The sequence below is a fragment of the Trachymyrmex septentrionalis genome, unplaced genomic scaffold (genome assembly GCF_001594115.1).
Source record: "Trachymyrmex septentrionalis isolate Tsep2-gDNA-1 unplaced genomic scaffold, Tsep1.0 scaffold19, whole genome shotgun sequence".
Classification (NCBI taxonomy): Eukaryota; Metazoa; Arthropoda; class Insecta; order Hymenoptera; family Formicidae; genus Trachymyrmex; species Trachymyrmex septentrionalis.
The window spans coordinates 5,385,681-5,398,259 of NW_017305071.1; the positions used below are offsets into that span (position 1 = coordinate 5,385,681).

At 34.3% G+C, this 12,579-nt stretch overlaps 2 protein-coding genes across 4 annotated transcripts; one reads left to right on the forward strand and one right to left on the reverse strand.

Moving 5' to 3' along the window:
• Positions 1 to 967: 967 nt before the first annotated feature.
• LOC108747003 (RNA-binding protein squid-like) lies at positions 968 to 7,922 on the reverse strand. Of its 2 annotated transcripts, XM_018484205.1 has the most exons (9): positions 7,650 to 7,922; positions 4,447 to 4,487; positions 4,230 to 4,357; positions 3,026 to 3,172; positions 2,817 to 2,948; positions 2,437 to 2,698; positions 2,076 to 2,147; positions 1,339 to 1,456; positions 968 to 1,047 (listed from the first exon to the last, which is right to left on the reverse strand). In XM_018484205.1, exons 1-8 carry the CDS (start codon positions 7,787 to 7,789, stop codon positions 1,386 to 1,388), a joined length of 993 nt encoding a protein of 330 aa, XP_018339707.1. In that variant the 5' UTR covers positions 7,790 to 7,922; the 3' UTR covers positions 968 to 1,047; positions 1,339 to 1,385. The 2 variants fall into 2 exon arrangements, with proteins under 2 accessions (XP_018339707.1, XP_018339708.1); XM_018484206.1 differs by lacking the exon at positions 2,076 to 2,147.
• A 1,292-nt stretch (positions 7,923 to 9,214) lies between these two features.
• LOC108746760 (transcription initiation factor TFIID subunit 12) lies at positions 9,215 to 12,243 on the forward strand. Of its 2 annotated transcripts, none has more exons than XM_018483705.1 (2): positions 9,215 to 9,411; positions 10,656 to 12,243. In XM_018483705.1, the coding sequence occupies exons 1-2, from the start codon at positions 9,335 to 9,337 to the stop codon at positions 11,302 to 11,304; spliced, it is 726 nt and encodes a 241-aa protein (XP_018339207.1). In that variant the 5' UTR covers positions 9,215 to 9,334; the 3' UTR covers positions 11,305 to 12,243. The 2 variants fall into 2 exon arrangements, with proteins under 2 accessions (XP_018339207.1, XP_018339208.1); XM_018483706.1 differs by having other exon boundaries at positions 9,336 to 9,411; positions 10,663 to 12,243.
• Positions 12,244 to 12,579: the final 336 nt, after the last annotated feature.

Below are 12,579 nucleotides of genomic sequence, written 5' to 3' on the forward strand. Positions count from 1 at the left end.
AATAAAATATATAATCGGGTGTTAAATGAGAGAGAAAGCGAAGATGCTGAGTGAAAAGATGCAAGCAACGTGAACAGACCTAGTGCAAACAAAGGATAGAATGTATATCTTGAAATAAGACGAAAGTAACAAAAATGAGCAGACATAAAAATATTTATAATTTCGCTGATTAACTCTAATGACTGCTCACTTTTATATACTTTTCACTTCATTTCAAGCTACATAATCGATCCCCTGATATAATTATGTTCAGCACGAACAAATTTTATTTCCTACCACTTCGCATGAAATTTTGACTGGAAAAACAATCGCTAAGCAAGAATCAAAGAATCTAAAATAGTTGAAAGACCAAATGTTAATTTTTTTTTAAATTTAATTACTTAATATCCAATAAAAATCGGTTCTAATTTATTTCTCAAATAACTAAAAATTAATATTTCTATCCGTCAATAAAATACTGCAAATTCGTTCGATAAATTAATTGTTTCATCATCAAAAATAAACTTCCCGATCTCCAAATATAATGGGATAAGGTACTAGGTTTATATAAATGGGAATAATTCTGGATGCGCAATTCCTCAATAACGACGCATTTTTCTGACGAGGCACGTGTTGTCGTGCTTACATTGTATCTTTATACAACTATTCTTATTCCATTATCTATCATATGACAACGTTACTTTTTTTTTGCAAGATTGTTATACTGTTGGATACTTCACTGTTTTGTTCGGTATTACATTCAAAAATCTGTCGGTGATTTTATATGCTTGCTTTTCTACCGTAAACTATTAAAAAGGAGAAAAAACGACACAAGCTCGCACTACAAACGGCAGAAAGGAAAGCATATAGTCGCGGAATATAAATCGGAGTTAAATACAAAATGAAATCTCTACTGCTGTCGCCGGTCTCGTGGTTTTCGATGATTGATTTCGTAGCAGCAGTTGTCCACATTGTTGAAAAATTGTCGAAATTCTTGCTAGGAGGGACGCGACTTAATGGAATGATGATTGGACGAATGAAGAGATCGGTAGTAGTGAGGAAGAGTACCTGTGAAAAAAAATAAGTCGTCTACGTTGTGTATATGTATGCCATGTATTTGTAAATTACAAATCAGGTTTTATGTAAAATATATTCGTCGACATCTGTCAACAAAAAAAGGGCTAAAGTAACAAAAAACTGGGACACTTAATTTAAATTAATGTTCTACAAAAATATAATAAACATTGATAATGATTAATATTAACAAATAGAATAAAACGATATTGAGAGATTGCCGCTAGAAATATCTTAAAGCAACGACGCGAAAAAGATCAAGATTCCGATTATGCGGCAACTCACCAGCGTTACAACGCGAATTGCACAGCGTTCGCGAATGAGGATTTTCGTTAGTACGGCTGGTGCCTCTGATTTTGGCGACCACCACCTCCTCTTTGTTTGCCACCGTAGCCGGAGCCACCTGAAACAATGTCGACACTGTACCATTAGTTTTTTTTATCTTTATAGCATAAATATATAGCTACAATTATACAAATATAATTATACAAATTAATAACGTAGAACAGATCGAAACTCTTATAATATAACGCACGCACATCTCGATAATACACTACGCTACTATAACAACAATCAAGTACTACGAAAAAAGATATTACTACTGACAATAAATGTAAAAACAAAGAGGCTACAGGCTAAGGTAGTAAGCTGCATACTACTCCATATCCTTCCTTTTGATACGCATCTCTCTAGGGTTCTAGTAATTCTTTCGCCATCCTTTTTTTTTTGTTATTACAACAATGATTAAGCAACACGAATTTGTAAGCAAAAATGACAAAAGCAAAGTAAATAAAACTTTCTATTTTGACACTTCTACAGTCAAAATTAATCGAAATTTATATTTAGATTATATTGATCAGATTGTAAGTTTAGGGATTAAATTGCTCTCGTTGCAATCACAATGGGTTACAAGGATGAGTGCAATTCTAGCGGTGGCAAAGCTAAATGTAAAAGAGAGAAAGAGAGAGCAAAATACAAAATGATGAATAGTAAAATATATCAAGGAACGCTGTAATGCGTACCTTTACCGCGTACACCACCGCGCCCGCCCGCGTAGCCACCTTCGTAATTACCACCGCCATAGCCATAGCCATCTGCGTTTCATGAAACACATGGTACAATGGAGTCAGTATCCGCACGTACCATTGAGATTTCATTGCAAGAAGTAAAAAAAGAAAATATTAACATCACGACTATAAAAAAAAAAACCAATTTGAATAGTGAGAATTCTAGTCCTAGAAGAATGTTGCAAAGATACCCTCCGATCGTCAGGATACTGACCATTCATTTTGACAGAAAGTACCCCACCCTGGGACATTACTTATAAATTCAAATTTAATTTACTATATATCTGCTATGTGAAAAAGAACAAAAGATAATCACCACCATATCCGCTGTAATCATAACCACCGTAACCTCCGTAACCGCCGCCGTAGTAATCGTATCCCCCGTAACCGTCGTACCCACCGCCGTAGCCACCTTGGCCGTAACCACCGCCATAACCGCCTCCGTAGCCCTGTCCCCATCCACCTTGTCCTCCGAATCCGCGACCCCGACCGCCACGAGCTCCTCTTCCTCTACCCATCATTCCACCACGCATCCCACCCATTCCATCCAATTTAGGTGTTGCTTTCTTTACATCCACCTGTTAAACAAGATCAAAATGGATCAAAAAATTGTGTTTGTTTCCGAATACTAAAAAAAGTTGAATTTTAAGTTTAATAACTCCTTTTTACTATAGATAAAAGTTCAATAAAACTCACAGCTTTCCCATTGATAGTCTGTTTAGGTGTCTTAAGAAGTTCATTGACTACTTGCTCAGATTCAAATGTAATAAAGCAGAAACCTTTCCTTTGGTTCTTTGTCTTATCAAATGGCATCTCTACTTCGACAATCTAGAAGAGAAACATGCAATAATTCCTTTTTCTTTTGACTTATTCCTTGTATTCGTTTCCAAGTAAAAAATATTTACGTTTCCAAATTGTGAGAAGAAGTTCTTGATGTCGTCATCAGACAATTCCGTTGAAAGACCACCGACGAAGATCTTTCCATGCCTAGCTTTCGCTTTCTTGGGGTCAACTTTTTTATTGTTAATAACATGATCGCCAGCTGACATAATCTACAAGAAATCATTAGATTAAAAACAATAATATATATAAAACAGTAAACATAATGTCAATCAGAATCATACACAAGATGAACGCATGTAATTAAATTTTATTAGTATAATACAATAATTATAGATGTTTCAATATAACAAAAAAGTTAATTACAGAAATAGAATTTAATACTAAATAGTCATCAAATAAAACAGAAACATTGAATGGAAGTAATCTGCGATCAGAGTAGTGTAATTTCTTGCAAAATGTAATTATATATATTAAGTGTTTATTTATTGAATTTCTCCAAATTGATTTGAAGAATATGAAATATAAAATATTAAAAATTATCATACAATTTTAGGAGAGAATAGAGCTTTAATTCTGGTAAATTGACTTACATGATTATGTCAAGGCAAGTCTTTCTGGTTCGCACTCAAGCGCGTGTGAAAGTCATGATAAAAATCATGATATATATAAACGACAAAGGTAATAAAGAGAGGGAGACATCAAGTCCTTGTAAATAAATTTAAATAGGGTGGATCAATAGATTCCGAGTCACTTTTCATGTCCAAATCGTTAATTCGTTTATTAATAAAAATCATTTCTGAGGTCAATCTTTTATAAAAATTTAACATTCTCCCAATTAAACTCATAAGAGAATTCTAGTCTGTGTTCAGTAATAACAGAATGTTGTATTGTTTTCCAATTCATATGATTTTTATATTAACGAACATAAAAATCATAAGTGTGTCACGGATTACTCCAGTAATTTTACGGTTTTATTTGACGACTACTTAGTACTAAATACTGCTATTTCTGTAATTAATTTCTTTGTTATATTGAAAAGGATCCGAAACGCGTCTACAATTATTATATTATAATAAAATTTAATTAGACGCGTTCACTTTGTGTTTGACTCTGATTAGCATTATGTTTACTGATTTATTTCTTTAGAGCTCTTCTATCTTTAATTATATATATAATTTCTATATACGTATATATACTTTTCACTACTATATTTCTAATACTTTTTTCATTTTAACATCTACAAATTAAAAAAATTTTTTTAATTACCTTATCGAGAGCTTCGGCCTTTGCAAAGACAATAAAGGCAAAACCTCTCGATCTTCCTGTGTTAGGATCTGTTTTAACATTAATACTCTCAATGTCACCATAAGTGCTAAAATGTTCTCTTAATTCCTCTGAAATAGATTAAAGATATTCGTGACGAATTTCCGGATAAAATGCAATCTATCGATGATTGGAAATTATTAAATATAAGAATACTCACTGTCAGTAGTTTCCCAGCTCAAGCCACCGACAAATAATTTTCTGTAAACAATAAACAGAAATAAAAATTTTAAGCAAATGTAATAGAGAATAATATGTTTGCCGCCCTAACTTTCCAACCGCTATATCGCGGTGTTATAATAATTGTAGTAATATTATTTTAATTGAATTTATATAGGCACATAATATTAAAAAGTAAACGAAAGAGAGAAATAGGAATTGAATGTGCCTGTATCAATCATCCTGATTACTTCCGGTCAACCTGCAAAGCAATGGAACTAATTTATTTTACCAAAAAAAGAACAGAGATTTTTTAATAGATATTAAACTAATTGCTTCTAATGAATTTAATGTTAATTTAATTTCATTCCTGTGCAAATTAAAATTGTACTACAATTTAATAGAGAATGCAATTGATGGATGATCCATGATGCTATCTGGAAAAGGCACTGCAAAAAATTTTGTTGTATTTAACAAGTACGATAATAGCTATTTCTAATAGGGAATAGGAATTCCAATTGCAGCAATACACAATGTAGGTGTTGTCCTACATGTAGATTTGGAAAAATAAACGTTCCTTGCATGTGAGACTAAACAAGATTCGTTATACTGATAATAAGAGGTAAAAGTTACAAGATACCATATTCCTAGAACAAATGAACTTTTATCAAGATAAATGTATGTTATTGTACAATATATGCAGTTGCTACGCGATAGCGTAGTAAAATTGAAGTTACGGAGAGTCGGCGGCTTTGCGCACCACACAGGTCAACTCGATTTGAACACCATATATAACAAGTTTTATATAACAAGTGAACAAGTGAAAAGTATTAAAGGAAAAGTTTTAGAAAAAAAGTACATATGCATAAATATGTTATATGTGTATATGTGTGAGTGTAGTAGAAAAAAACGCATCAAAAAAAGTAAAGTACTGTTATGATGATCCAAATAAGCTACAACTCCAGTTGAGATACTGCTGCCCCTAAAGAAAATACAAATAACTTCTCTAAAGTTACAATTAAATCCCGATTATTAATTGACCCAAATTAGTGGCATGTGGTAGATCGACTGCAACTCTATATTGGAAAGCTAAAAATTAATTTCCACATTACAACAGATTAACATTAGTCACTGCACGATTTTGCTTTAAGTTCTTATTTCTTATTCTTTGTTACTTTTTTTTATTGGAGTTCTTTTTAAACAATATTATTATGGATTACATCAGACACTTGTACATATAAGGATATTTTATCTTACAATTCGTCAAGAAGGCTTACATTACAAACGACTTGTCTTGAGTCTCGAGATACATTTTTCATATTTTTTTTTCACATTCAAATAACAAGCTGCAATATGTACACATTTTGCTGTTTTTATCTTTTCCTTAACTTTTTTCCCAGCGATGTTAAGTCTGTACTTATATATGTTTATTGAGATATATATATATATATACATTATGTCGTTTTCATATCATCTATTGCTGATGATAAATACCATGGGTACCAGTCTCTCGCCGGTATCTGTTGTCAGGTCAGGTCACAGTTAGCCAGTTGCAAGCAGCCCGCCATAATCGCACTGGGACGTTTTAGCCACCTGCAGACCAAGTCACAGAAACTGCGTTAATGGCGTTCCGGAGCCTATTGGAGATGTTTGCATTGATCCTAGTGTCTCTGTGCATTTGCTCATGCCCAAATAATCCAAATATCACTCGAATCAGCGGAAATTACTCTACTCTGTATTATCCAGCAGGCAAGTATGTGTCGCTGCGACACACGTATTTGATCTCAAGTAACATTTAACTCGATTTGACTCCAGGTACTTTCGTGTCGTGACGTAATATGATGAACTTGAGAACTCGATGCTCGACTGTTCACAATAATTCCGACCCCAAAGCTCATTCACGAAGCCTCACAGTTCAATTCAGAGAGATCCCACACAAGCATTGGACGGATTTGTCAATCGTTTTTGAGCAATTGACTAATCTGAATTTGACCATAAACTGTACTGTGAATAAGGAAAGGATGACTCGTAACTTGTTCAAACGTGGATTTTCAAAATTATATTCTATAAAAAAAAAATAGAAATACAAATACAAATGTCATTTCTTAGGAAATATATTAAAAGTAGATCTACATACACATACAAACTTTATCAATGATGAAATTGTGACTGCCCTCCATTAATTATAGGACTAGAAGAAAGTTTAAATTGGCTAAGTGAGAACAGAAAGAAAAAATTTACAAAAAAAGTTAGGAAGCTTGAAAAATAAAACAACGGACACATACCTCATAATAAATAACACATGTGTAAAATTGTAATCACAGTATAGTAATGAATATAAATGACATATTTACCTTATCTTTATTTGACTAAGCAATATATTTCAAACAGATTTACTACGAGTGCATAAGGTATCGGTAGGACGCAATAAAATTGTTCAATTATATAAAAATTCACATTTTTTTTCAAATATTTCTGTATACAAAAATATCTAATTTGTAAACAATTCCTTTGATAAATAGGGTACCGAGCTGCAAAGTGACGTTAGATCTGTCCCGCGTACTCTCTGTGTTTCAAACGACGCGAGCATTGAAGGGGAGCATTGAATGACGTTATCACGGTAATGAAAAGGAGGGAAAGAGGAGAAGGAAGGGAAGAAATAAAGCGGCAAAAAAAAAAAAAAATCAAATGTGAGCGTGGAAACAACGTGCGAAACATGCGACGTAAAGGAGTCTTTTTTGCTATCGGATCGGCGCGGCGCGAGAAAGAGAGAAAAAAAAGACGCGTCCAAGTTACAACAATAACGTAACTCAACTACAACAGTAACTCCGCCATATTCGTGGGGGACGCCGGGGAGCAAAAAGAAACGTACCGGCAAATGCGTCGCGGTGAAGCGACGCGGAATGATCGCGCGAGCGAGCGATCGGCGAGCGAAGAACGACCGATGCGCGTGGATTACATTTTGTTTCAAGTCGGTCCATCGCCATTTTGTCCGTGTTGTGTCGGAAGCGGAGACCCGCGGCAAGAGACGCCGACCGAATTCGCGGGAAACCGCCTCGGCGGGACGCAAACGCCGATCGAAATCAGTTTACCGTTACCGAGATTACCGAAGGACGCCGGACGCCGCGAATTATGCTTGATCACACGGCCGGATCTTACCGGAGTTCTCAATAGATTGATAAAGGAATATAGAAAAAGTCTTACCTGTCCTCCTGCGAATCCTGGCCATTCTCCACGGCGTCCCCGCCGCCACCGCCGGTACCACTTTCAGCCTCGCCGTTCTTCTCGAAATTTTGCTCCGCTACGTCGTCACTGAAGTCCTTGTTCTCTTGCTGATCAGCCATTGTTTATAGTCGCGTTTTATGCACTCGTGTCAACGATAGAAGGGAAGATCGAGAATAGACCAGAAATTAATCACAATCGCACTTATATCAGAGGACTTCGGCGAGATTGATCCACAGCCAAGGGAGACGGAGTGAAGTGAGAGATAATGAATGGAATGCCCGCGTCAGTTTTTAGAACGCCGAATCGACCTGCTCTCTGTCGGGAGGGACGCGAAAATCGAGTTGGACAAATTCGAATCTCGACCAATCGGGATCTATCGAAGTTTAATATCGATGTTATGAAACTGGTCAATCATAGGTCGGTATTTATAGTCGATTCTTATTTCAAGACCATCTTAAATAATGTCTTAAGACGCTAATGCAGCCCTCTGGTTCGTGACTTCTTAATATCGTACTTAAGACGTTCTTGAATATAAGATCTGATTATGAATACCGGCCATAGCTATTCCTCTGAAGAATGAAATGATGTAATTGGTCAATTTTATAACATCAATGTCATCGACCAGATACTATTAAAGACCGACATCCTTACGAAAGTCCTTGTGAATATTGAAGTAATTAAGAGTTAAAAACTGGTAATATTGTACTAATTTTATGATTTATTAGTTTAGTAGACGTATTTATGCATTTAGAACTCAATAAGCTCGATTTTTCTTTAAAATCGTAATTTCAGTGTTATCGTTAAAGTTTGATTATCAACAAAGATGATAACTGCAGAGAAAAAATTGTAATTTTTTTGCAATATATAGGATATTATAGCTTTACAAGTGCATATGTACGTTGGAACATTTATGTAATAAAAAATCATTAATTTAATAATGTATAAGCCAAATATTTATGTTAATAATAACAAATTTATATCAATTGTTGATAATGTCAGCATTCTTCAATTACCTTCGAGCCCTTGAGCCCTTTTTATACCGCCGAAAATTTGTCCAGGATTGACAATCTTTAATAGTATCTCGTCTGTGTCAGTGTTAACTTTGTCCTGAATCGAGCCATGTAAATGTAAATCGTTTATAATTTATCAACTTATGCCTTAATCTGTAAGAATTGACTAATCACAATCGAATGAAGAAAACGACTATGATTGGTTTAAAGCGTTTTTTGATTGATTAATTTGTAAAATTTTTTCTTCTGATTGGTCAATCAAAGCATTTGGCGCGAGACTTTGATCACAGCTAAAATTGTTAAAATAATCGATTTTTACCGTTTAACATAAAAAAAATTTATATTACAGAGTTATATAATGAGTTATATAATGTAGGAATTTTACAATAAACATTTTCGCTATTAAATTAATTAGCAATTAGATTAGCGCACGTGATACTTTCAATAAAATGGCTGACTCTCTTTTTGTTTCCAGTTGGGAAGCGCGCCGTTAGATGGCGCTACCAGCGCTGTCAGGAATTCGCCGACAAAGATTTTTTTGGTCCCCTCCCCTCCTCTTGGTCGGCATCTGGCCTCGCGCGATGATTAGATTAATTAGATCGTACTGTTAGGATTGTCTAGTTTGTAGGAATCGACTGACTTATATTTGTTATTATGGCTTCCTTGGTTGCGGATTACGGGACTTCTTCCGGTTCGGACGGCGAGACAGATGATGACGTTTCGGATAATGCGTAAGTTTGGGACGTTGCGTAAAAGTCTTCCGATCGCCGATCTGCCCTACTTTCTTTTCTTTTCTTTTTTTTCTACACTCATTGGCGCGATTCCGCTCCAGTTTAATCTTTCGCGAAGTGCACAATGCTGACAAACATTTCTGCCTAACGTGGGGCTGGCAGAATCTGTCACATTACAAAATGAGAATTGAGTTTGACAGATCCTGCAAACGCGAAACTTAACATATTGGGTACTTTCCATCAAGAGATGCAGTTATCTAGTTTTTATTTATTTCTCATGTCCATCAAATATCAAGTATATACTTATTTCACTTTGAGTTCAAAAAATGTATACTACTTTAGCTGTAGAAAACAGACCTATAATAGCAAAGTGATCATTTTATTTTTATTTAATATTGATAAACAATATGGATGTATATTTACTTCTATCAATGTAGAATAACTTTAATTTTTGTCTACCTACTTTTTACCTTCTTCTAGTTCTAGAATAAGAATTAATTATAGCGAATTAGACGCACTCAGTGCGCACTGGTGCATATTAAAGCCATCATACATAAAATAACGTAAAGATATGTTTATATGTAAATAAACATTTATATTAATTAAATCTTAAAATACCTAATATATTTTACTGTACTATTAGGTAAAATATGTATTTCATAATTCGAAATATTTGTATTTTATTTTTATATTTAAATTAAATCAGTATATAATGGTTTATAATATACACCAATGCGCATTAGTGCTTCTAATTGAATTTGCCATTAGAGAAAGATAGAGTAAAGAGTTTAACTCGAGAGAAAAGTTAAAGTTAATCTACATTGATAGAAATAAGCTGTAATTATTCAATGTGTCACACTGTATTATCTTGTATATATTTATATATATATTATGTTTAATAGATATGCTGGGAATACCTATTAAAACTTTTTTGCAACTGTTTTATTGACACTGGCGTTTCTTGCCTCTTCTGAAGTTTATTAAATTTTTTCTCTTGAATCACAAAGAACAAAGAAACTGGATAAAAAATAAAAAGGCAAGATGTAAAAAGTGATAAAAGCAAGAAACAGGAAGTACATAGTAGATCAGGCTTAAAGATTAAAGAATATACTTCTTAATATTATATTGTCAATATTACAATGAAAAAAAGGATATTTTGCCAAGCATTTATTTGAGTTCGGCAACCGGTATATACATACAGAATGCGGCTTGTTCTTTGTAATCTGATATTGCCTCACCGTTAGCTTTAAGGGAGTGGAGAAGATGGAATCAGATGGAGAGGACGAAGAAGAAGAGAATAACAAAGAGGAGAACAACAGGGATAATGGTGGACACGTAAGAATAACTGAAACAACAGCTTCCAAAGAAAAGCTTCCATTACCCACGCCAGATTTCAACAGCGCGTCCACGTTACTGAGGACTTCAGTATTCCTGAATCCATTTGTTGAAGCGGAGCGAGCAAAGAGCGCAATTCTGGAGAAGCATGTAAAGATGACGCCTACATTAGACGACACGAAGATGATAAACGGTCGCAAGATTTGCTGGAACTATCGGAAGGGTCGTTGCCGTTTCGGTCACAATTGTACTTTCGCTCACGACTCGGATCTGCATCGTAGCGCGGCTGAATTGGAGGCCCTACGAACGCCACAGGAAACGCTGGTCTGTCAAACTCGGTATAACGGACAGCAGCAGCAGCAGCAACAACAACAACAGCAACAGCAGGTACTGCCGCCCGCAAACGACGACGAGAATGAGGTAGATCAGGAGAACAATCAGACAGCGAACAGAAAGCGTAAGAAAAGGCCCGGCCTGTGCCAATTGTTGCTTCCGAGTAAGAAAGTCTATAAGCAGTTTAAAGCGCAACAACAGCAACAACAAACCAAAACTAGATGAATACTATTTCTTTATTTGATATAATAATAGGTTGATGAAATTGTCTTCTAGCCGAGTTGTTATATATTTTTTGCGAATCAGAAAATACGCGCATTATGCATCTCTCCGAAATATTGAACAGACCTTCCCGACGCTTTTAATAAACAAAAATTATGAAAGAAATTTGGCAAGACAGAAATTGTGAGAAAGTAAAAATTATAGGAGAAAAGATCATAGTGAATAATTTTAAATTCATTCGTATAATTATGCTTTTGAGAATCGAATTTTCATCTTTTATCAAAAAACAAAATGAAACCCATTAACGTATAGCGATGAGACTAACCGAGCTTTTGCATATCTCATCTAAGGTCTAGTTTAATATTTAATTAAAAGATTGCGCAAACAAAATAAATAGGTATATAAAGGAAAAAGAAAAAATTCCGACTTATGCTTCCAATATGAAGAAACATACGATGTGTAGAATAGGAACTTTTAATTAAGAGAAACTTTTGTCTCATATAAATTCGCAAAAGACTACCTAATGTGTGCACAAAATAGGCGCATATTGCACCTTCTTAAGATTCGTCTTTTGTAACGCAATGAACACGTAAATCATGTCTTCTTGTTATTTCGTTTTTTCATGTTTATCAATTTAATTATTTACTAAATATTTGATAATACTGTTTGTGAGAATACCAAATAACATTTTACGATTGAATCTATACATAGAGTATGTAATATCATGAGTCCGACCGAAGTCACATTTTTACTTCCGGCCGAAAGCGAAAACGAATATTTGGTTGTCATTCAATTTCGGCCAAAAACGAAACTAAAACCGAAACTTATAAATAAGTTTTATTAAAAAAAAAGTGAGAGAGAGAAGCTAACGGAGTCACTTTATTTTCAGCCGAAGTCGAAATCGACATTTTTTTAATTAATTTTATAGAGACTATGATTTTCAGAAATCGTGACAAATTTATGTACTCTTTAAAAAACAAGATTTTATTAAAATATCTAACTATGATAATATAATAATATTGTATTCTCTTTTAAAGAAATCAAATCAGTTATTATTAGGGTCATATCAAAGCTTGTCTTAAGCTTAATCGAGTTAATAATTAAAATCAAATAGTTGTTTTTCGAACGCTCATCGTGTTGTAACTTGTACAGTTTCGATTTACCCACTGAAATTTTCTCTTAATTCCAGCCAAAATCGAAATTAAACCGAAACCTTGATTTTTGTCCGAAACTGACCGAAACCGAAACCAAAATTTCGGTCGGACTCTATGTCATGAT